The sequence below is a fragment of the Mustela erminea genome, chromosome 14 (assembly GCF_009829155.1).
Source record: "Mustela erminea isolate mMusErm1 chromosome 14, mMusErm1.Pri, whole genome shotgun sequence".
NCBI classification, from domain to species: domain Eukaryota; kingdom Metazoa; phylum Chordata; class Mammalia; order Carnivora; family Mustelidae; genus Mustela; species Mustela erminea.
The window spans coordinates 3,667,960-3,686,395 of NC_045627.1; the positions used below are offsets into that span (position 1 = coordinate 3,667,960).

An 18,436-nucleotide genomic window follows, 5' to 3' on the forward strand; every position below is an offset into this window, starting at 1 on the left:
TCCGTCCTGGTTAAGATGGCGGCGCCCGGGGTCCTGTGGAGCGGCCGCAGAGGGTGCCGCCGCCCTAGGCGAGGTCGGGCCGCCCAGCGCGGAAGAACCGCCCCCAGCAGCAGCACCACCACCGCCTAGCAAACATTTTCAGGCCCCGCCCGGGACGGCCGCCGCACCATGGATTCTTCCAGTTCATCCAACTCTTGTTTCTCCGTCGGCTCCGCCAGTCCCGGCGCTGTCGTGCTCCTCTACTCGGTAGGCGCCCGGGGGAACGAGGCCCGGGGCGGGGCCGCGAGAGAGGACACCCCCACCCCCAACCCCGCTCGGTCCCGGCCTCCCACGGACCACGACCCCTGGCCCGAAAGAGTGGGTGCCGGGGCCGCCGAGGAGGGGTTAGGTGGTTGACTTGGTTTCCAAGGCAACGGTGTCTCGCCGCGCGTGTAAATGCGTGTGTGCTTTTAGAAGTTTCTGCGGGCGATGGTTCCTCCGGTTCCTTTCCACTCGCTGCTCCTCGTTTCCTCTGCCACGCACGGGGCCTTCGGAAAGCCCGTGGTACAGGAATGAGGCGTGCGAGTTGGCTCTCCGTCTCCGGCGTGGGCTGCCTTTTGGTTAAACCTGAGAAACCTGCGGGTCTGACCTGGCCTGAGCTGCATAAGCGTGCGGCTCCCCACCCCGCCCTTTTGTTGCTGCCGTTAGGTTCCTGGGAGAAGAGTCTTTGGCTGGTATGTGGGCATAGAGTTTGTAAGACGTGAAGTGTTTAATCTAGAAAGATTGGGAACTTCTGGAAATTTTTATTGCGTTTTTGTCTTCATCCGTACTTTTCGCGAAAGTCATTCTGGAAGACACTTGAGGCCACCCAGCCTCTCCCAGCTTGCCCTACAACCCCCAGCCCCGTCCTCCCTCTCCTGATTTTAACTGATCTTTTTTGCCGCCGCAGTGTTGGTCACTCACAATTTATGTGAAGAAATTATGAGGTGAGCCCTTTGTAGTTCTCAGGGTGGTACAATTATGGGGGAACTGATCTTTTTCTTTTTAACCACTAAATTAATTTTTATCTACTTTACAAGGAAATAAAAGAATGCATTTTCAAAGCATGTTACTGTGTCCTGCAGGTTAGTGCCAGTTTCTGACTTTAATGTTAATGTGTGTAAGAAGGTCATAACAGGGAGAAGATGAAACAAGATAGACGAAAAACTTGGTCTCAGAAGAGAGCCAATATATACCGCTGTATATCAGGGAAACAGAAGTTTCTCCATGTTCCAAAGAATACTGGTGTCTCTGTTTCCGTGATGTAGAGAGCTCTGGGCCTATAATTGCTGTTAACTGTCCACTTCTGTAGGGTTAGTACTTTAACCTGTCTTCTCATCCACCTTCTTACCCCACACCTCTGTAGTAGAACTATTTTGACCTCGTTTTCTGACTCTGGTGGTATTCCAGAGCCAAGGTGCAGGGACGCAGCTTGCTGTGTACATCCGCTAGCTTTTTCTGCCCTAAACCGGTTTGTGAGTTGACTGCAACTTTGCACCTGTGTGTTAAAGGAAAGAACTGGTTTTTTACTTCCCCATTTACCCCTGGTTCTTTCATGATAACACTTTTGCCAACTTTCTCACATGAAAAGTTAAAGCAATTGTATGTGAGCTTTTTCTGCTTCTGAAGCTGGACAGAACCCTCACTACTGCCTAGTCTACTTTGATGATGACCTGAACTTTTTCTTACTATTTCAGGCAGGCCTTCCTTCCTCAGCCACAGGTACTGTACAATACTCTAATATGAGAGTAGTGCTCAGAGATATTTAAGATACTCCTGATTGCAGCAAACATTACTGCACTCCTTACCTGTAGCATCCTGCTCATTCTCCACTCCCAAGATGTGGACGTGAAAGATCCACCCCATGTGTCCTTGGACTTGAAGTCACAGCAATAAACAGTTAGAGTTGAGATAAGGGCAATGACCGAATCTCGCACAGTATGTTGTTGGAGGAAAGAGAAGGAGCACCGGACCTGTTCCAGGCTTCAGAGAAGGCTTTTAGAAGAAGGTGATACCGGAGCTGAGTTTCTGAGGTGTGACTGGGAGATGAGGGAGGAGAAAAAGACTGGCCCAGGCATCCCTGTAAGAAAGCCAGTTCTTTGCATGTTTGGGAGAACCAAGAAGTTAGGTAGGGGTCAAATAAAGGAGACGTGAAAAACAAAACTAAGGAAGTAGGCAGAAGGTACTTCCTAAGGGAGTTTTATATACCAGGTTTATACCCCTTAAGGATAAAGTCTTCACTTTCTGAGGGAGCATTTCAGGATGATCAGATTTGTATTTTTGAAAGTGTAAGACTAGGTTTCCAGAGTGGTTGTTTGTGTGGATAACCTTTACTTGAGCACAGACTGTAGAAGGAGAATCTGATTGGAGAAAGGAATCGGATGCCAAAAGCGTGGAGATCAGCAGAACACTACTGCAGTAATTCCAAGAAGTGATGAAAGCCTGAGGCAATGGCAGTGAGCCTGGGGAGAGGGGAGATGGGCGAGTGTGTGTGATATTTAGGACAGGGGAAGTGCCGTGACTAAGGAAGAGGAGGTTTCTGTGATTTGGCCTCTGGGTGGATGTTGATGCCTTTTGCTGATAGGAAATCTGGGGAGAGGAACAGGTTTAGTCGGGGTAATATAATAATTTCAGTTTGGGATGTGTTCAGTGTGAGACGCCAGTGGTAAAATGAATGACTTTTAACTAATGGATTATTATTATGGACCTGAGAACTCACAAAATGTAGGGGGAGACATCCAGATAGAGTTAGAAATATGGTACCCGAGCAAACAAGGTCTGGCCTAAATCTATGGATTCGTCAGACATCAGCCAGTAGATTGTATGAGAAGCCATAGGTCTGCCAGAAATCAATCTTTCCTCAGAATGAAAAAGAAGAGTGGGGAATTACTGGTATATCCAGAACCCAAACTATGATTTCCTGTTAAAGTCTGAATGAAAAATCTGGACTCCTTACAACATCTTACAAGACTATGTAATTGCTACCTCCCTGATTTTACCTATCTTGTGCACTGGGCTTCAACCACGCTGGCCTTCCCGTTTCTCAGACAGTAAGCCTGCTCTCTCAGGAGGGCACGCCGTTCCCTCTGTGTGGCATGCTCTTTTCCCAGAAATTGGCATTGCTGCTTTCCCCTCTACCTCCCCACCCCAATGTTTTTTTGAGGTCGCAGCTCAAATATCACCTCTCGAAGAGGCCTTACCCAATCATTCGGTCTAAAGTAGCTCTCCAGTCACTCCTTCTCCTTACTCTATTTTCTTCATATTCCTTTTCCAGGGTTGTGCTGCTCTCAAAGCTCATTGTTAATTTTCCATGACGTTTATGAGCCCATTGTTGGAACACAGCCGCCATTAAAAATTAAAGATTAAGTTTTACAAATTTACAGTTAAAGAAATTGTTAAAAACAAAAGTAACAAATACTAAAAACTCAGCACTTCCTAATTATTTTACTAGATTTTACTGTTATGTATGCTTTTAGGTTATTTATGTCCGAGACGCTGGGAGATGGCTATCCTATGTAATCATGGCTACTACACAGCTCTGCCCAGCTCCTTGTTCACTGAGGTCATGTTGGTAGCTTGAAATCTGCCATGGTGGGAGTGTAAATGCCACCGAAATTGGCAAGTGCTATAAATCAGAGCTCTCATGTAGTTAAACACTCACCGGCATGCTACCGCTAGTACGCCTAAGTAAACTTGTTTATTTGTTGTCTGTCTTTCCTTAAGGGAGTGTAGGCTCCTTCAATACACATTCTTTATTTTTTCTTTAAGTTTTTTTTTTTTTTAAGATATTATTTATTTATTTGGCAAACAGAGGTCACAAGTAGGCAGAGAGGCAGGCAGAGAGAGAGGGAGAAGCAAACTCCCGCTGAGCAGAGAACCCGATGCAGAGATCGATCCCAGGACCCTGGGATCATGACCTGAGCCGAAGGCAGAGGCTTTAACCCATTGAGCCACCCAGGCGCCCCTTCAGTACACATTCTTTGTCTGCTTTGTTCATGCTTTATTCACAGCCTGTGGAACAGTGCCTGGTACATTGTGGGCTCTTCGTAACTCTGTTGAATGAATGGAGCCTCCAGAGCTTCAAAAGAAAGGTATGAGGGGCGCCTGGGTGGCTCAGTGGGTTAAGCCTCTGCCTTCAGCTCAGGTCAAGATCTCAGTGTCCTGGGATCGAGCCTGGCATCGGCTCGCTGCTCAGTGGGGAGCCTGCTTCCCTTCTCTCTCTCTGCCTGCCTCTCTGCCTATTTGTGATCTCTTTCTGTCAAATAAATAAATAAATCTTTAAAAAAAAAAAAAAAAAAACGAGAGGTACGAGGAGAAGCCTGTTTACTCGCAAATAAGGAGGGGGCTGCTGTAAAAAGTAAGAGAGAAACAAAGTGGAGAAATAACCTAGACCTTTTTTTGGGCTCCTCTTTGTATTGTGCTCCTGGGTAAGTAGCCTTGTAAATATATATATCTTATGATGGTAAATACTTCTCCATCATGGTTTTGGGAAGGCCAACGAATGAGTAGTTAACACTCAACCCTAGCTGCATGTAAGAGTCACTGGGAGTACTTTTAAAAATCATTCTGATGCCCAGGTACCATTCACAGACCAAATTAATCAAGAATCTCTAGGGACACCCGGATGGCTCAATCATTTCAGCGTTTGACTCTTTATCTCAGGGGTTGGTCTCAGGGTGTGGAGCCTACTTAAAAAAAGAAAAAAAAAATCTCAAGGCGCCTGGGTGGCTCAGTCATTAAGCATCCGCCTTTGGCTCAGGTCATGATCCCAGGATCCTGGGATGGAGCCCACATCGGGCTCCCAGCTCGACCAGGAGCCTGCTTCCCCCTCTCCCACTCCCCATGCTTGTGTTCCCTCCCTCGCTGTGTCTCTCTCTGTCAAATACATAAATAAAATCTTTAAAAAAATAAAAATAAAATCTCTAGGGGGGCCTGGGCATCAGTACATTTTTTAAGTGCCTAGGTTATTCTCATGTGCAGCCTGGGTTAGAAACTGCTGGATTAGACGTCAGCTGGGCCAGAGTGGGAGAAGTGGGAGCGTTAGCCTGGGAGTACTAGGGAGCCCTCATCTGCAGGGTCCAGGAGGTGGCTTCATTCAGTAATTTATTTTTTTCATTCTACAGTGATTGAGTGCTTACTAAGAAGTGAGAAGACAAAGCATATAAGACACATTACCTACACAGACAAGAAGTTTATAGGCATGTAGGGGAGATACCAATCCAGGCTAATGAAGTATTTTAGATGCTGTTACGAAAGGCTCAGTCAGGACTCAAAGAAGATGATCAATTCAGTCTCGGTTGAGGGGGGAATTGGGAAATGGTACACAGAGGTAAACATGAGCCATGTTTGATGGCTGAGTATTCCCAGGTGAACAGTGCAGAAAGGGTCTCTCCCTGTTTCTCTGTCTCTCTCCTCTCTCCCCCTCCCCCTCTGTATATATGTATATACACACGTATACTTGTATTTTATGTATTTTGTATGTATTTTACATATTTGTAAACATATGTAACCTGTTTATAAATGCCTGTATGTTAATATATATAGTATATATTTGTCTCCCCAGCTGATTCTGATCCTTTTCTCTTTCCACCCCCAGGACCACTAAGTGGAAAGTCTCTGAGTCCCCTTTTATCTCTAAAATTATATAATTTATGATAGCTTGTTGCATTGTACCAAGTTTGAGTCTATATATAAACTGCCTTTTGTTTTTCTAATGAGAAATGTGAAGTTTGAGAAGGTTCTTGAAACTTAGAATCAAGAGCATAGTATAGGGGCGCCGGGGGGGCTCAGAGGGTTAAGCCTCTGCCTTCAGCTCAGGTCATGATCTCAGGGTCCTGGGATCGAGCCCCACATTGGGCTCTCTGCTCGGCAGTGAGCCTGCTTCCTCCTCTCCCTGCCTGCCTCTCTGCCTACTTGTGATCTCTCTCTCTCTTTGTCAAATAAATAAATAAAATCTTTAAAAAAAAAAAAGCATAGTATGTTACAGGGAGTTGCTGTTTTCCACCAGAATTCTAGCAGTTAGATTTTTCCCATGTATATTTTCCATATATGTGTTGATGTTTGCATATTCATATGTTTTACGTGCTACCCTTTTTATGTTGAAACTCACAAATGGTCTTCTGTTTATATTCTTATTAACCTGGTCGTGTTCTCAGTTTAACATTCTGTATCTTTTTCATTACTTCAACATGTAGTTGTTCGATTATGCTATATTCCAAATGCAGCTTGGTGTTGGGAAATACACGTGTTTCCCACCTTCAAGATAATTGCATCTTAGGGAGACAGACATGCAAATGATTGCAGGGTTATGACTACATACCCTAAAATATGTAGGTAGTAAGCAAAGACATTGTAATGAGAAAGGCAGAGTGCATCCTTGTGGGCAGCTCACAGAGGGTTTTCATAGCAGGGATGCTTGAGCAAGAATGACAGAGGAACAAAAAGGCCTTCAGGGCCCAGAGATGAGCAGGGACCAAGGCCCAGAAGCATGTCCACAATGGATTGTATTAGGGAAAGGTGAATCACTTGCTATCGAGTAGACCTTGAGCATGGTGGGCGGTGAGTCTAGAGAGGGAAAGGACAAGCACAAGTTCATAGAGTTTCTTGTATGATACCAGAAGTGCCGTAGGCCATAATTCTGAAGGAGGTGGGGAGTCATTGAAGTATTTTAACCAGGGAATAATTTGGTCAGAATTGTGTTTTGAAAAGAGCACATGGCAGCATGGAGGGTTGATTCAAAGGGGCAAGGAGTGAGGGGGTTAGAGTGATAAAGTGCACAGGCTAGACCTGGGACCGAGGAGTAGTCCTGCTACATCCTGAAAGGCCACCTGGACAGGATTAGATGGATCATGTGTAAGGGTGACGGAAGAGGGTCTGGATAAGGCAAAGGGATGTATGTGGCATGGCCGTTGTTGAGATTTCTGGGAAATAATCAGGTTATAGGATCGTACTGAGGAGAAATGAGATCAGTTTGGGAAAGACCAAAGGTGAAGTGTTTGCAACTAAATGTGTCTGTCAGGAGCTCACATGGGTGAAGAGAACAGAGCAGGAAATTCAACAGCGTGTATAATTAGGATCTAAAGCCAGCTGAGTAGGTGTGAGGACTCAGCACCGTGTATGAAGATAGGAGGGTTGGAGATGTTAACATTAAGGGAAGTGGGAAGAAAGAAGACATATTTTAGTTTGGGGGGGGTGGTTTTCCCTTCAGGTTGAGAACCACTGGGGTAGATCTTCTGCTGTGACAAGAGTAGTGAACTAAAAACCAAAGTAGGAAAATTTCAGGATGGTTGGAGATGGGGAAAGGAAGGAGCCTTTGAGAATGGCGTCAGGCTGGAGGGAGGTCTAGGAAGTTGAAGACTAGAAAGAGACCAGGGTTGAATGATTAAATTTGAAAGAAGTAATAATGTGTGTTGCATTTTCTTCTAATAGCAACGCATGAAAAATAATTCACATGTCCATTTAAAAAAAAATGTGGTGGAAGGAACTTAAAAGAGAGGGAAGCATTTATAACATAAGGTGGAAAAATTAACGTGGGCAAATCAAAATGTATGTGTGTCAGGGGAGGGAGTGTGTCTACATGCCCAGAAAAAAAAAAAGCATCCTCTAAAATGGACCCTGGGTCATTGGACAACAGGTGATTTTAATTTTCTTCTGTGTGTTTTACTGTATCTTCCAGATTTTTATAAGCGCTTTGGTAATTAGGAGAATTTTTTTTTTTTTTTTATGAAACCGTCTACCTGTTTGAGATAAAGTAAAGAAGTAAAAGTGACCTGATTGCTAAGCATATTTTCTCCAGTAAGTTGACAGCTGCCCCATAGGTTAGTGCAGGATAGATGTTAAGTTCCTAGGGTCTACCCAGCCCCAGATGGAAGACAGCCTTGTGTCAGCAAAACCCATAGTAGCCAGGGAGAAGGGATATGGCTCTTGGCTTCCCATCACAGCCCCATAGATGGAAGTGGCAGGAGCCATGCATGACCAGGCGTCTCCACCATCTCAACAGCACTTCTCCAGGAGGGTAAAGGCCAAACCCCAGCCCTTCCGTCACCAGGGAAAAAAGTATTTGAAGAAGTTGAAGTTGCCTCCACTAAAATGCTTTAAAACAATAGTTAATACAGGAAAATGTGCATACCATATTTGAAAAGGCAAGATAAAACTATATTTGGTATGTCCACATTTTGAATAAAAACTGTGTATTTGTGTAGCTGTGAATGAAAAAAAAAAAAGGAAAAGTAGGAAGTGGTAAAGAGTTGTTATTCCTGGGGTATAAAATTGTGGGCAATATATGTTTACCTATATGTTTCCATGTTTCCAAACTTTCCATAGTTAATATGGTGAGTAGTGTGGGATAGAGGTTAGGAGCAAGGTCTGTGAAGCCATAAGGCTCAAGTTTGAATCATGTCTCTGCCCTTTGCGAGCTGTAGAACGAAGTAAGTTATTTGGGTTCTTTGTGCCTTGGTTTTCCCATTTTTGTGAGGATCATGCCAGTATTTAGGAATAATGCCTTAGAATAGGGCATGACATTTAGCAAACAACTGCACACGTTAGCTAAAATTATCATTATTACTATTATTAATTTTATAATCATAAAAACAGAATTTTAAGAATTAACAATTCAGAAGTCATAGGTAACCTGATAAATAGCGGTTTCAGGGGCTGGTTGGATGGAAGCTAAACTGTCCGGAGTCAAAAGGGGATAAGAAAGTAGTCCTAGCAAGAACCGAGTGCTCGCCAGTAGCTTCTCTGGCAGCACTTTTTCTTTTCTTTTTTTTTAATATTTTTTTAATTTTTTTATAAACATATACTGTGTTATTAGCCCTAGGAGTCCAGGTCTGTGAGTCGCCAGGTTTACCCACTTCCCAGCACTCACCATAGCACATGCCCTCCCCAATGTCCATAAGCCCACCACGCTCTCCCTACCCCCGCCCCAGTTTGTTTTGTGAGATTAGGAGTCTCTTACGGTTTGTCTCCCTCCCGATGTTTCGTTTATTCTTTTCCTAGCCCCCAAACCCCCCACGTTGCCTCTCAACTTCCTCATATCAGGGAGACCATATGATAGTTGGGAGCACTTTTTTCTTAAGTGAAATTTTCTTTTATTTGCACCCATATATTTTTATTCGGTTTAACATATTTTTGAATTTCTGTTGTATGCTCTTATTTTTTTTTTAAAGATTTTATGTATTTATTTGACAGAGAGAAATCACAAGTAGATGGAGAGGCAGGCAGAGAGAGAGAGAGAGAGGGAAGCAGGCTCCCTGCTGAGCAGAGAGCCCGATGCGGGACTTGATCCCAGGACCCTGAGATCATGACCTGAGCCGAAGGCAGCGGCTTAACCCACTGAGCCACCCAGGTGCCCTGTATGCTCTTATTTTAAAGCTAAATAGAAGAGACAAACAAATTTCATCAATGTGTTTGATAAAATTGATGAAATAAAATTGATTGTAAAGTTAATCAGATTATTCTCGAGCTTAAAGTCTCAGTCTTTGCTCTCTTTCTTAACTTCCCTGGAGGGATCCTGGATTTACAAAGACAACAAGCAGAAATAATAAAATATTATACTCAATATCCATTTTGTGACCCAAACTATCATTACATTTCCTTTTCTTTTTTTTCTTTTCTTTTAAGATTTTATTTATTTATTTGACACAGAGAGACACAGTGAGAGAGGGAATACAAGCAAGGGGAGCGGGAGAGGGAGAAGCAGGCCTCCCGCCAAGCAGGGAGCCAGATGTGATACAGGGCTTGATCCCAGGATGCTGGGATCATGACCTAAGCCAAAGGCAGATGTTTAACGACTGAGCCACCAGGCGCCCTTATATTTCCTTTCCTTAGTATAGAAAGACGTGTTATCAGTGTATTCATATGTCATAGCATAAGAATGTGGGCAAAGATGAAACCTTACCAATGTAGTCTCTAATCTATCCTGATTTACTTTACATTGTAAGCTTTACTTTCTCTCATTTGCCTTACCCACAGAAGGAGCTCAAAAAATGGGATGAATTTGAAGACATTTTAGAGGAGAGGAGGCATGTCAGTGACTTGAAATTTGCAATGAAGTGTTACACACCTCTTGTCTATAAGGGAATTACTCCTTGCAAGCCAAGTGATATTAAATCTAGTGTTCTCAGTTCCGAAGAGGTTCATTATGTCATTAAACAGGTAAGTGATTCCGTCTTCAACCACAGCCGGACTTGTTCATTGTCAGGAAGGAATAACACAGGTTTGAACCGCACAGGTCCACTTATACATAGTTTTGTTTTGGTTTGGGGTTTTTTTTAGTGTTTTTTTTTTAAATACAGTACAGTACTGTAAATGTGTTTTCCTTATAGTTTTCTTAAAAACACTTTTCTTTAAAAACAGTCTATAATGCATGTAACATCAAAAATATTTGTAAATCCACTGTTGATATTATCGGTAAGGCTGTCAGTCAAGAGTAGGCTATTAGTCACGTTTTGGGGGAGTCAAAAGTTACACGTGGATTTTCAACGCACATGGGGGATGGGCACCCAGCCCCCATGTTCTTCAAGGGTCAACTGTAGTCTGACAGGGAAGGAGACTCCGCTGCTGAGCAGAGACCCTGATGTCAGTTGTACAATTACAATGAAATATGATACAAGACACGCCAGTGGGAGCCCAGTGTACAGGGGCAGTAATTATAGGGCAAATGATTTTGTGTAAGGAATTAGAAAAGTGATTTTTTTTTTTTAAATGATGCCTAAAAGATGGTTAGTGGTTTTCCAGATGAAGTGGGTGAAGAAGTATTCCTAGCAGAGCAAATAACTTTTTCCCCATGGTTAAATCTCACTGCACATTAAAATTGCTGGAAAAAGTGTCAAGAATCCCTGTGCATAGATCTCACCCCCATATGAATTAAATCAGAATGTTGGGGAAGGAGCCAGACATCCTAGTAGTAGTTTTTAAAGAAGTCCAGTCAAGGGGTACCTGGGTGGCTCTTTTGGTTAAGTGTCTGACTCTTGGTTTTAGCTCCGGTAAGGATCTCAGGGTCGTGAGATGGAGCCCCTCGTTGGGCTTCATGCTGGGCGTGGCACCTGCTTAAGATTCTGTTTCTTCCTCCCTCTCTCTCTCAAAAAAAAAAAAAAAAAGAGAGAGAGAGAGAAGAAGGAGGAGGAGAAGCCCTGTTGGTTCCAAAATATAGCAGAGCTTGGGAACCACCAGCACATTTTAGCAACTAGAGAACATGCATACGCAGAGTCCTAGAAGCAGTTTGGTATGACCGGACCGAAGAGAGCGAAGACAGGGTACAATGGAAAGAATGTAGAGAGCCAAACGGGGGCCACATCACAGAGGGTTTTATAAACTACCCAGAGCAGAGGGAGCAGCTGGGTATCTCAGTCAGTTAAGTGTCTGACTTCAGCTTGGGTCAGGATCTCAGGGTCTTGAGATCAAGCCCCACGTTCTGCTCCTGCTCAGTGGGGAGTCTGCTGGAAATTCTCTCTTCTCCACTCTCTCTCCCTCTGCCCTCCCCCTACTTGTGTGCGCACGCCCTCTCTCTCTCTCTAAAAATAAATAATAAATCTTATAAACCATCCAGAGGAGTTATATTGAACCCACATACAGTGCCAAGCCAATGAAAGGTTCCAGGTTGGAGTGTGGCCTGATCAGTTAATGTTTTAGAAACACCAACGAATGGAGACAGGAAGTCAGGTTATGATGCTCTTCCAGTAATCCCTTTGTAGGATCACAGTTGCCTAGACTGCGGTTGTAGAAACAGAGATGGACAGATTTAAGAAATTTAAGAGGTAGGGTTGCCTGGGTAGCTCAGTTGGTTAAGTGTCCGTGTCTGGATTTTGGCTCAGGTCATGATCTCAGGGTCGTGAGCTAGAGCCCTGCGTCAGGCTCTGTGCTGAGCATGCGACCTGCATAAGATCCTCCCTCTGCCCCTTCCTCCTCCTCTCTCGCTCCATCTCTTAAGAAAAAAGAAGAAAGAAAAATTTCAGAGGTGGGGTAGACCTTATTTATGATCAACTGGATGAATGATGGGAAGGAAAAGAGAGACAGGATGACAGAAGCAGTCACTGAGATAGGGAACTTAGGATAGGGATTGGGCTTGGGAGAAAAGCTAGGTCTGTTTTGGGCATGTCATTTGAAGACATCAGATAGAAGTATTCAGGGGGCGCGATTACAGCTTCCTCATGGCCGGCCCTCTCTGTCACATTGTCCAGGTGCTCCCAGGCTTTGAGGTTTACCTGTAGAGACTGTGCTCCATTGACTTTGTTTGTTTGTGTGTTTAAGATTTATTTATTTGAGATAGTGAGAGAGAGTACACGAGCAGGGGCTGAGGGAGAAGGAGAAGCAGACTCCGCTGCTGAGCAGAGACCCTGATGTCAAGCTCGATCCCAGGACCCCCAGATCATGATCTGAACTGAGGGCAGATGCTTAACCTGAGTCACCCAGGTGCCCCTCCACTGATTTTTTTTTTTAAGATTATTTATTTATTTATTTGACAGAGATAAGAGAGAGAGATCACAAGTAGGCAGAGAGGCAGGCAGGCAGAGAGGGGGAAGCAGGCTCCCTGCTGAGCAGAGAATCTGATGTGGGACTCGATCCCAGGACCCTGAGATTAAGTGGGTTAAGGCAGAGGCTTAACCCACTGAGCCACCCACCAAAGTGCCCCCTCTATTGATTTTTAAGTGGAATTTAGTCAGGCCTACAACCTCAGAGAAATTCTTTATCTCTGCTGTCTGTTTTCTTCTTTTTAAAAACATTTTTTAAAAGATTTTATTTATTTATTTATTTATTTATTTATTTGAGAGAGAGAGAGAGAGAGAGAGAGAATGAGTAGCATGAGGAGCAGAGGGAGAAGCAGGAGCCTGACCTGGGGCTCAAGCCCAGGACTTCCAGATCATGACCTGAGCTGAGGGCACACTCTTAGCCAACCGAGCCACCCAAGCACCTCTGTCTGCTTTTTTATGATTTGAACGTATGACCTGTGCTCCTAATCCTTTTGGTTTAATCTGCCTGTCGTGATTTGTCTTGGGAGAAACTACTAGTCCTGTCTGACTCAGGCTATTTCATAAGTGAAGTTAAGTTTCCTTATCAGTTAAAACCTAAAGACAGTGGTTCTCAATACGGCTCTTTGTTAGAATTACCTGGAGGGAAAAAAAAAAAAATTACCGCAGAACTTTCATAGGAAGGTTAGCTATTATTTTCTACTAGTACGTAAACTCCATGAAGGCAAAAATTTTTATCTCCCTTATGACTCCCTTTTTTTTTTCTGTATTCTATATATTTATCTCTGTCTCCCTCTCTCTCTTTTTGCTGTATTATAGTGCCTAGCACATAGTACACTTCCAATAAATATTTCTTAAATGAATGAATGAAAAAAAATGCTTTTGTCCTTTCCACAGTGATTCTGATATAAATTGGTCTGGAATAGGATCCAGGTATCTCTTTCTTCTTTTCCTTTTTTAAAAGTTCCCCGAGGAATTCTCATATGCAGGCAGGTTAAGCCTGACTGATATAGACCAGTGTTTCTCAGACTTGGCTGTTCTACTGCGGAAAAAAAAAATAAATCACTCAATGTAGGTAGATTGGAATTGCTATAAATTCAGGATCATGCAGCACAGCTGGGCCTTCTGTGTTACCCAAGAATTCCTTGTTTCCCCAGGGAACCCTCTCCCGTTCTCCGAACTGGAGTGTCAGTGTCAGTCCTCCAACCGAGGACTTTCTGAACCTCCAGCCTCCGCCCCTTACCCTCAACAGGTGACATTTCTTCCTACTTCCCAAAGAAAATGTATACCATTATATGACCACTCTCAGCTTCATGCGATCAAGCGACGAATTTACCTGCATCCGATACCCTCATTCTCTTCTTCCCTCCAGGGAAAACAGGACAGGATGCTCTCTCTCCTGTTGGAGTTCAACCCCTCCCCTCTTGCTGAGCTCTGAACTTGACCGGCTCCGTCCTCCTCAGGGACTTTGCTTATGGTCTCTTCCCTCAAATGTCTTCAACCTCTTCCTTTTCATTGGCTCTTTACCATCATCCCTGAACTCAAGCAGTCCTCTTCCTGCCGAGATCAGCCTCATTTGAGCAGATTCCTTCTCTCCTTGTGACTTGGCTCTTCCTTTCCCGCTTCTCTACTCCGGGAAGAAGTCGGCTGTGTTTGCCATACTTGGGGCTCTACTCTCTCACCCTCCTTGTACACGCAGCTCCCAGGCATCCGGTTTCTAACCCACTGTAATTGCTCTTTCCAAGACTGAGAATGATTCCTTCCTGATTTCTAAAATCAACCTTGTTGACACCCTTTGTAGCCCTTGGCACACTCTCCCTCCTTTCTTTCTGTGATACCATATTCTCCCCCTTACCACCAAAATTTTTTTTTAAGATTTTATTTTTAAGTAATTTTTACACCCGCTGCAGGGCTCGAACCCACAATCCTGAGATCAAGAGACACAGGCTTCAACGGAACCAGCCAGGTGCCCCCCACCACCACCAAATCTTTTTCATCATTCCTCAGTTGTCTTTGTGGGCTTCTTTCCCTTTGCCTGTCTCTTTAAATGCTGCTGCTCCTCAAGGTTCTGTTCTAATCCCTTCTTATTCTGCCTACTTACTGGGCTGTTTCATGTATTACCAGAATTGTAAATACCTTCCTTATGCTGATGTCTCCCTATTATATTATTATATTATTATAAATAACAATATGTAGTAAATAATAACTGGTATCTATTGCTTCAGCCCAGATCTCTTTTGAGTTTCATACATGTATTTTTATGTCCACCGGAATCCCTACTTGGAAAATCCAAAAGCATCTCACATGCGGGATATCTGAGTCAAAGTCTTCGACCCTCCCACACGCACCACTATACCATGTACATCCCCTACACCCACTTCTGTATATCTCCAAGAATGGCCCTTCCATATGCCTGCTGCTCCTACCAAAAATCTCCACGCCGTCTTCGGCTTCTCGCTTTTCCCTTCCTGTGCTGTGGGTCACTAAGAGCTGCTGCCAGTTTGCTCTCCTCAATAGCTCTTGTCTGTTTCTTTTCATCTCTGCTGCCAACTCAGGCTGCCTCTGTCTCACAGAATGCCATACAGCCGTTGAAGGGCTTTCAGCCCAGGAAAGATGAGATTACTTCTGCATTTAAGATATGATCGCCGGGGGCGAAGGGCTGGCTCGGTGGGTTGAGCATCTGCCTTTGGCTGAGGTCATAACCCCGGGGTCCTAGGATGGAGCCCCATGTCAGGCTCTCTGCTCAGCAGGGGAGTCGTCTTCTCCCTCTCTCTCTGCCTGCCTCTGTTCCTGCTCATGCTATCTCAAATAAATAAAAATCTTAGAAAAAAAAAGAAACCACTCTGGTTTGTGATGTGGAGAACAGACTGAGAAGGGACAGTGCTGGGCGGGGAGTTACAGAGCTAATGCTCATCTTTTAATCTTATCTTAGGTTTCCAGGAAGAAGGATCTGGAAGGGGAGACATATCTGTTGCGTGAATGAGAAGCCCGATTGCACAAAATAAGAGAATAGGTCATTCTCTGCTTCTGTGCTTTCCTCCATTCCTGGAGAAGGCCATTCCTTCTGAACTGACCAACCTGCTCACCTATGTTCTTCCATCTGTCCGTTTCCTTTAGATCCCCTGAAGACTTGTCTGTCCTCCTCTTCAGCCTTCTGCATGGGCCCAGCACTTCCTGGTGGGGGGAGGGGTGGGCAGGAAGCCCCTTTCAGCCATGTATTTTTTTTTTTTAATGCTCCATTTCTCTTTCCCTTCTCATCCCACCTCCTCAAAGGTGTCGTGCTTCCTTCCCGTGCACCTTCCACGTTCAGCAGGTCGCTGCCCTTGATTCCCGTAAAGGTTGCTATGCATCTCCAAGTGGCCCGGTCCAGGGGGTCCTTTTAGTCTGCACTGTGTTTCTACTGTGTCCAGTTTTGTTGGACACTCTCCTGCAGGACCTCTCTTACCTTCACATCATGGTATCACACAGTACAGTTCTCTTGCCATTTTCCTTGTTAGTCTCTTTACAAGTTCTTCTATCCGACGGGTAAGTGTTTTTCAAGGTTGAACCCTCAGCCTTCTTATCTTATCTTCATCCTGCAGCCTCCCTGGTCCATTTTATCCACTCCCGTCATTTCCATTTTTATCTGTAGTCTGCTGATTCACAAAGAGGACCTCTAGCCTTGGCTAGATAATCGGGGTTCAGACTCTTATCTCCCACTGTCTTCCCCTCTGCAGTTACTGTATACGTCTCCAAACACATCAAAATCAGTATAGCCACCTTCTCAACCCCTGCACAACACTGTCTTCTACACCTGCTCTCCATCCCCAATTTCAGGACGGCCCCACCATCCATTCTGTTGCCCGAAACAACCGAGCATCTCACTGCCCTTCCCCTTCCCTTCAGCCTATTATTGCCTTTTGGGGGCCTTTTCTGTTTCTCCCCTGAACTGTCGTGATGGCTTTCCAACTGTATTCCCTTTTCCTACGCTTGTTTCCTGAAATCCATCCTTACCACCAATCCATTGATTCCTCTGTTCCCCTGAAAAAAGATAAAATACGAAGCTAGGGAGAGGTTGATTATCCGTTTGTGAAGGTACCAAGCGCCACAGAATTTACCTTGAAATGGCTAATTTTATGTGTGTTAATTTCACCTCAATTATTTTTAAAAAAAGAAGCTATTTCTCCACTGCATGTAATTGAGGTAACTGGGACTCCAGCATCCTACCCTCTCATCTTCTGGCCCACATCCTGGAACATTCTCCTCTGTGAAGGATAAATACAGTTTATCACATAGACACCGTTCTATCTCAGCGTGCTCGCTTAAGGGGTCAAATTGGAGTTCCTGAAGACAGAAGCTGCCTTACTTATCCCCGTCCCCAGGCCTAGTATACAGCCAACATGTTGTTCTCTTTAGAAAAAGATGTGGTGCCCTTCGGAGTAAAGAGAGTTCTAGTGTGAGGGCACTGGCTTCACTAGTTACGTGGATACTTTGGAAAGATTTGTCCCAGTGACCTGTAGATCTGATACAGTCTGAATGGTTACTTCAACCTGATCTTCTATTTACTTTGTGTATTACCTTGTACGTTTACCTTGTGGTAGCAAGGGGCAGGACGATGAGCGGCAGCAATCCGCTAAACGCACACTGGTTCATGGGCAGCAGCTTACTTCAGAGAATTTGGCTGTCAGCTTCTTTTTTTTTTTTTTTTTTTTTTAAAGATTTTATTTATTTATTTGACAGACAGAGATCACAAGTAGGCAGAGAGGCAGGCAGAGAGAGAGGAAGGGAAGGAAGCAGGCTCCCTGCTGAGCAGAGAGCCCGATGCGGGACTCGATCCCAGGACCCTGAGATCATGACCTGAGCCAAAGGCAGAGGCTTAACCCTCTGAGCCACCCAGCTTCTGGCTGTTAGCTTCTTAACAAATCAGATGGAAAGGTGAGATGCTTTCCTCGAGGGCCTGTTCTCTTTGAATTACCATTTTTGAAGTTGTCTAAATAGGATCATTTATCTACTTGAGTTATGTTGGAAAGTAAATTGCGCCGGTTGAAATGAAAGCAAATGTAGCATTTTTGAGCTATGTAATAAGGGTCGGTTTGGAACTAGTTGTAGCGGTTTGAGTGAACACGAGTTCTGGCTTTTCTTCAAAGACACATCCCTGCTTTCCCTTTCTTTCTAGCTTTCCAAGGAATCCCTTCAATCCATCGATGTCCTCCGAGAGGAAGTCTGTGAGATTTTGGATGAGATGAGCCACAAACTGCGTCTGGGAGCCATCCGGTTTTTTGCCTTTGCCCTGAGCAAAATATTTAAACAAATTTTCTCAAAAGTGTGTGTAAATGAAGAAGGTATTCAGAAAGTAAGTATTGCTTGTTTAAAAAGAAACCTCTTCCCCCTCATGATTTAGTCAACTTTAAGACCTCTCACATTGCACGAAACAAGCAGGCCCTCGCCAGCTGGCTTCCTGGCTGGGCGGAGGAGGCTTTGTTTCTCTGGAGAGTGGTACTTGTTTACTTTCGGACCTACAGACTTCAGACTAACTCACTTGGTCCAGTAAGACTTCCAGACTAACCTCATGTTAGGTATCTGCAAAGCTACAGAAGTAATACCAAGAATTTCTGTATACGACCCACCTGGATCCCCTTACAACATTTCCTTTATCCTCTCCTCAATACTCTGCTATGTTTTTCCCATAAGCAAGGACATTCCCTTATGGTGCAGTTATCAGAATAAGCAAAATGACATTGATACAACACTAGTACACAGTATTATACAGCACTGATACAACACTAGTATACAGCAGTACAGACCTCATTCATATCTCATGGATCACCAGTTTTATCTTGTATAGTGCAAGAAATCCTACATGGGATTAACATTCAGCGTCTGTATCTCTTTCGACTCCTTTAATGTAGAACAATTCCTTAGTCTTTGTGTTTAGTTTAGAAAAAAAAAAAAAAAAGACGGGTTATTTTGTA

At 44.2% G+C, this 18,436-nt stretch overlaps 1 protein-coding gene across 2 annotated transcripts in view; it reads left to right on the forward strand.

The window, feature by feature from the left end:
• The first annotated feature begins 2 nt into the window (after window positions 1-2).
• The window catches only part of GNPAT (glyceronephosphate O-acyltransferase), a 35,865-nt gene continuing 17,431 nt past the window's right edge, over window positions 3-18,436 (forward strand). Inside the window, exons 1-3 of one of the 2 annotated variants that reach the window (XM_032313669.1) lie at window positions 3-246; window positions 9,991-10,173; window positions 17,641-17,817. In XM_032313669.1, coding sequence (XP_032169560.1) covers window positions 169-246; window positions 9,991-10,173; window positions 17,641-17,817 — 438 coding nt within the window. In that variant the 5' untranslated portion in view covers window positions 3-168. Of the gene's footprint in view, window positions 247-281; window positions 714-9,990; window positions 10,174-17,640; window positions 17,818-18,436 lie in introns of those variants that run through there. The other variant, XM_032313668.1, reaches the window with a different exon arrangement.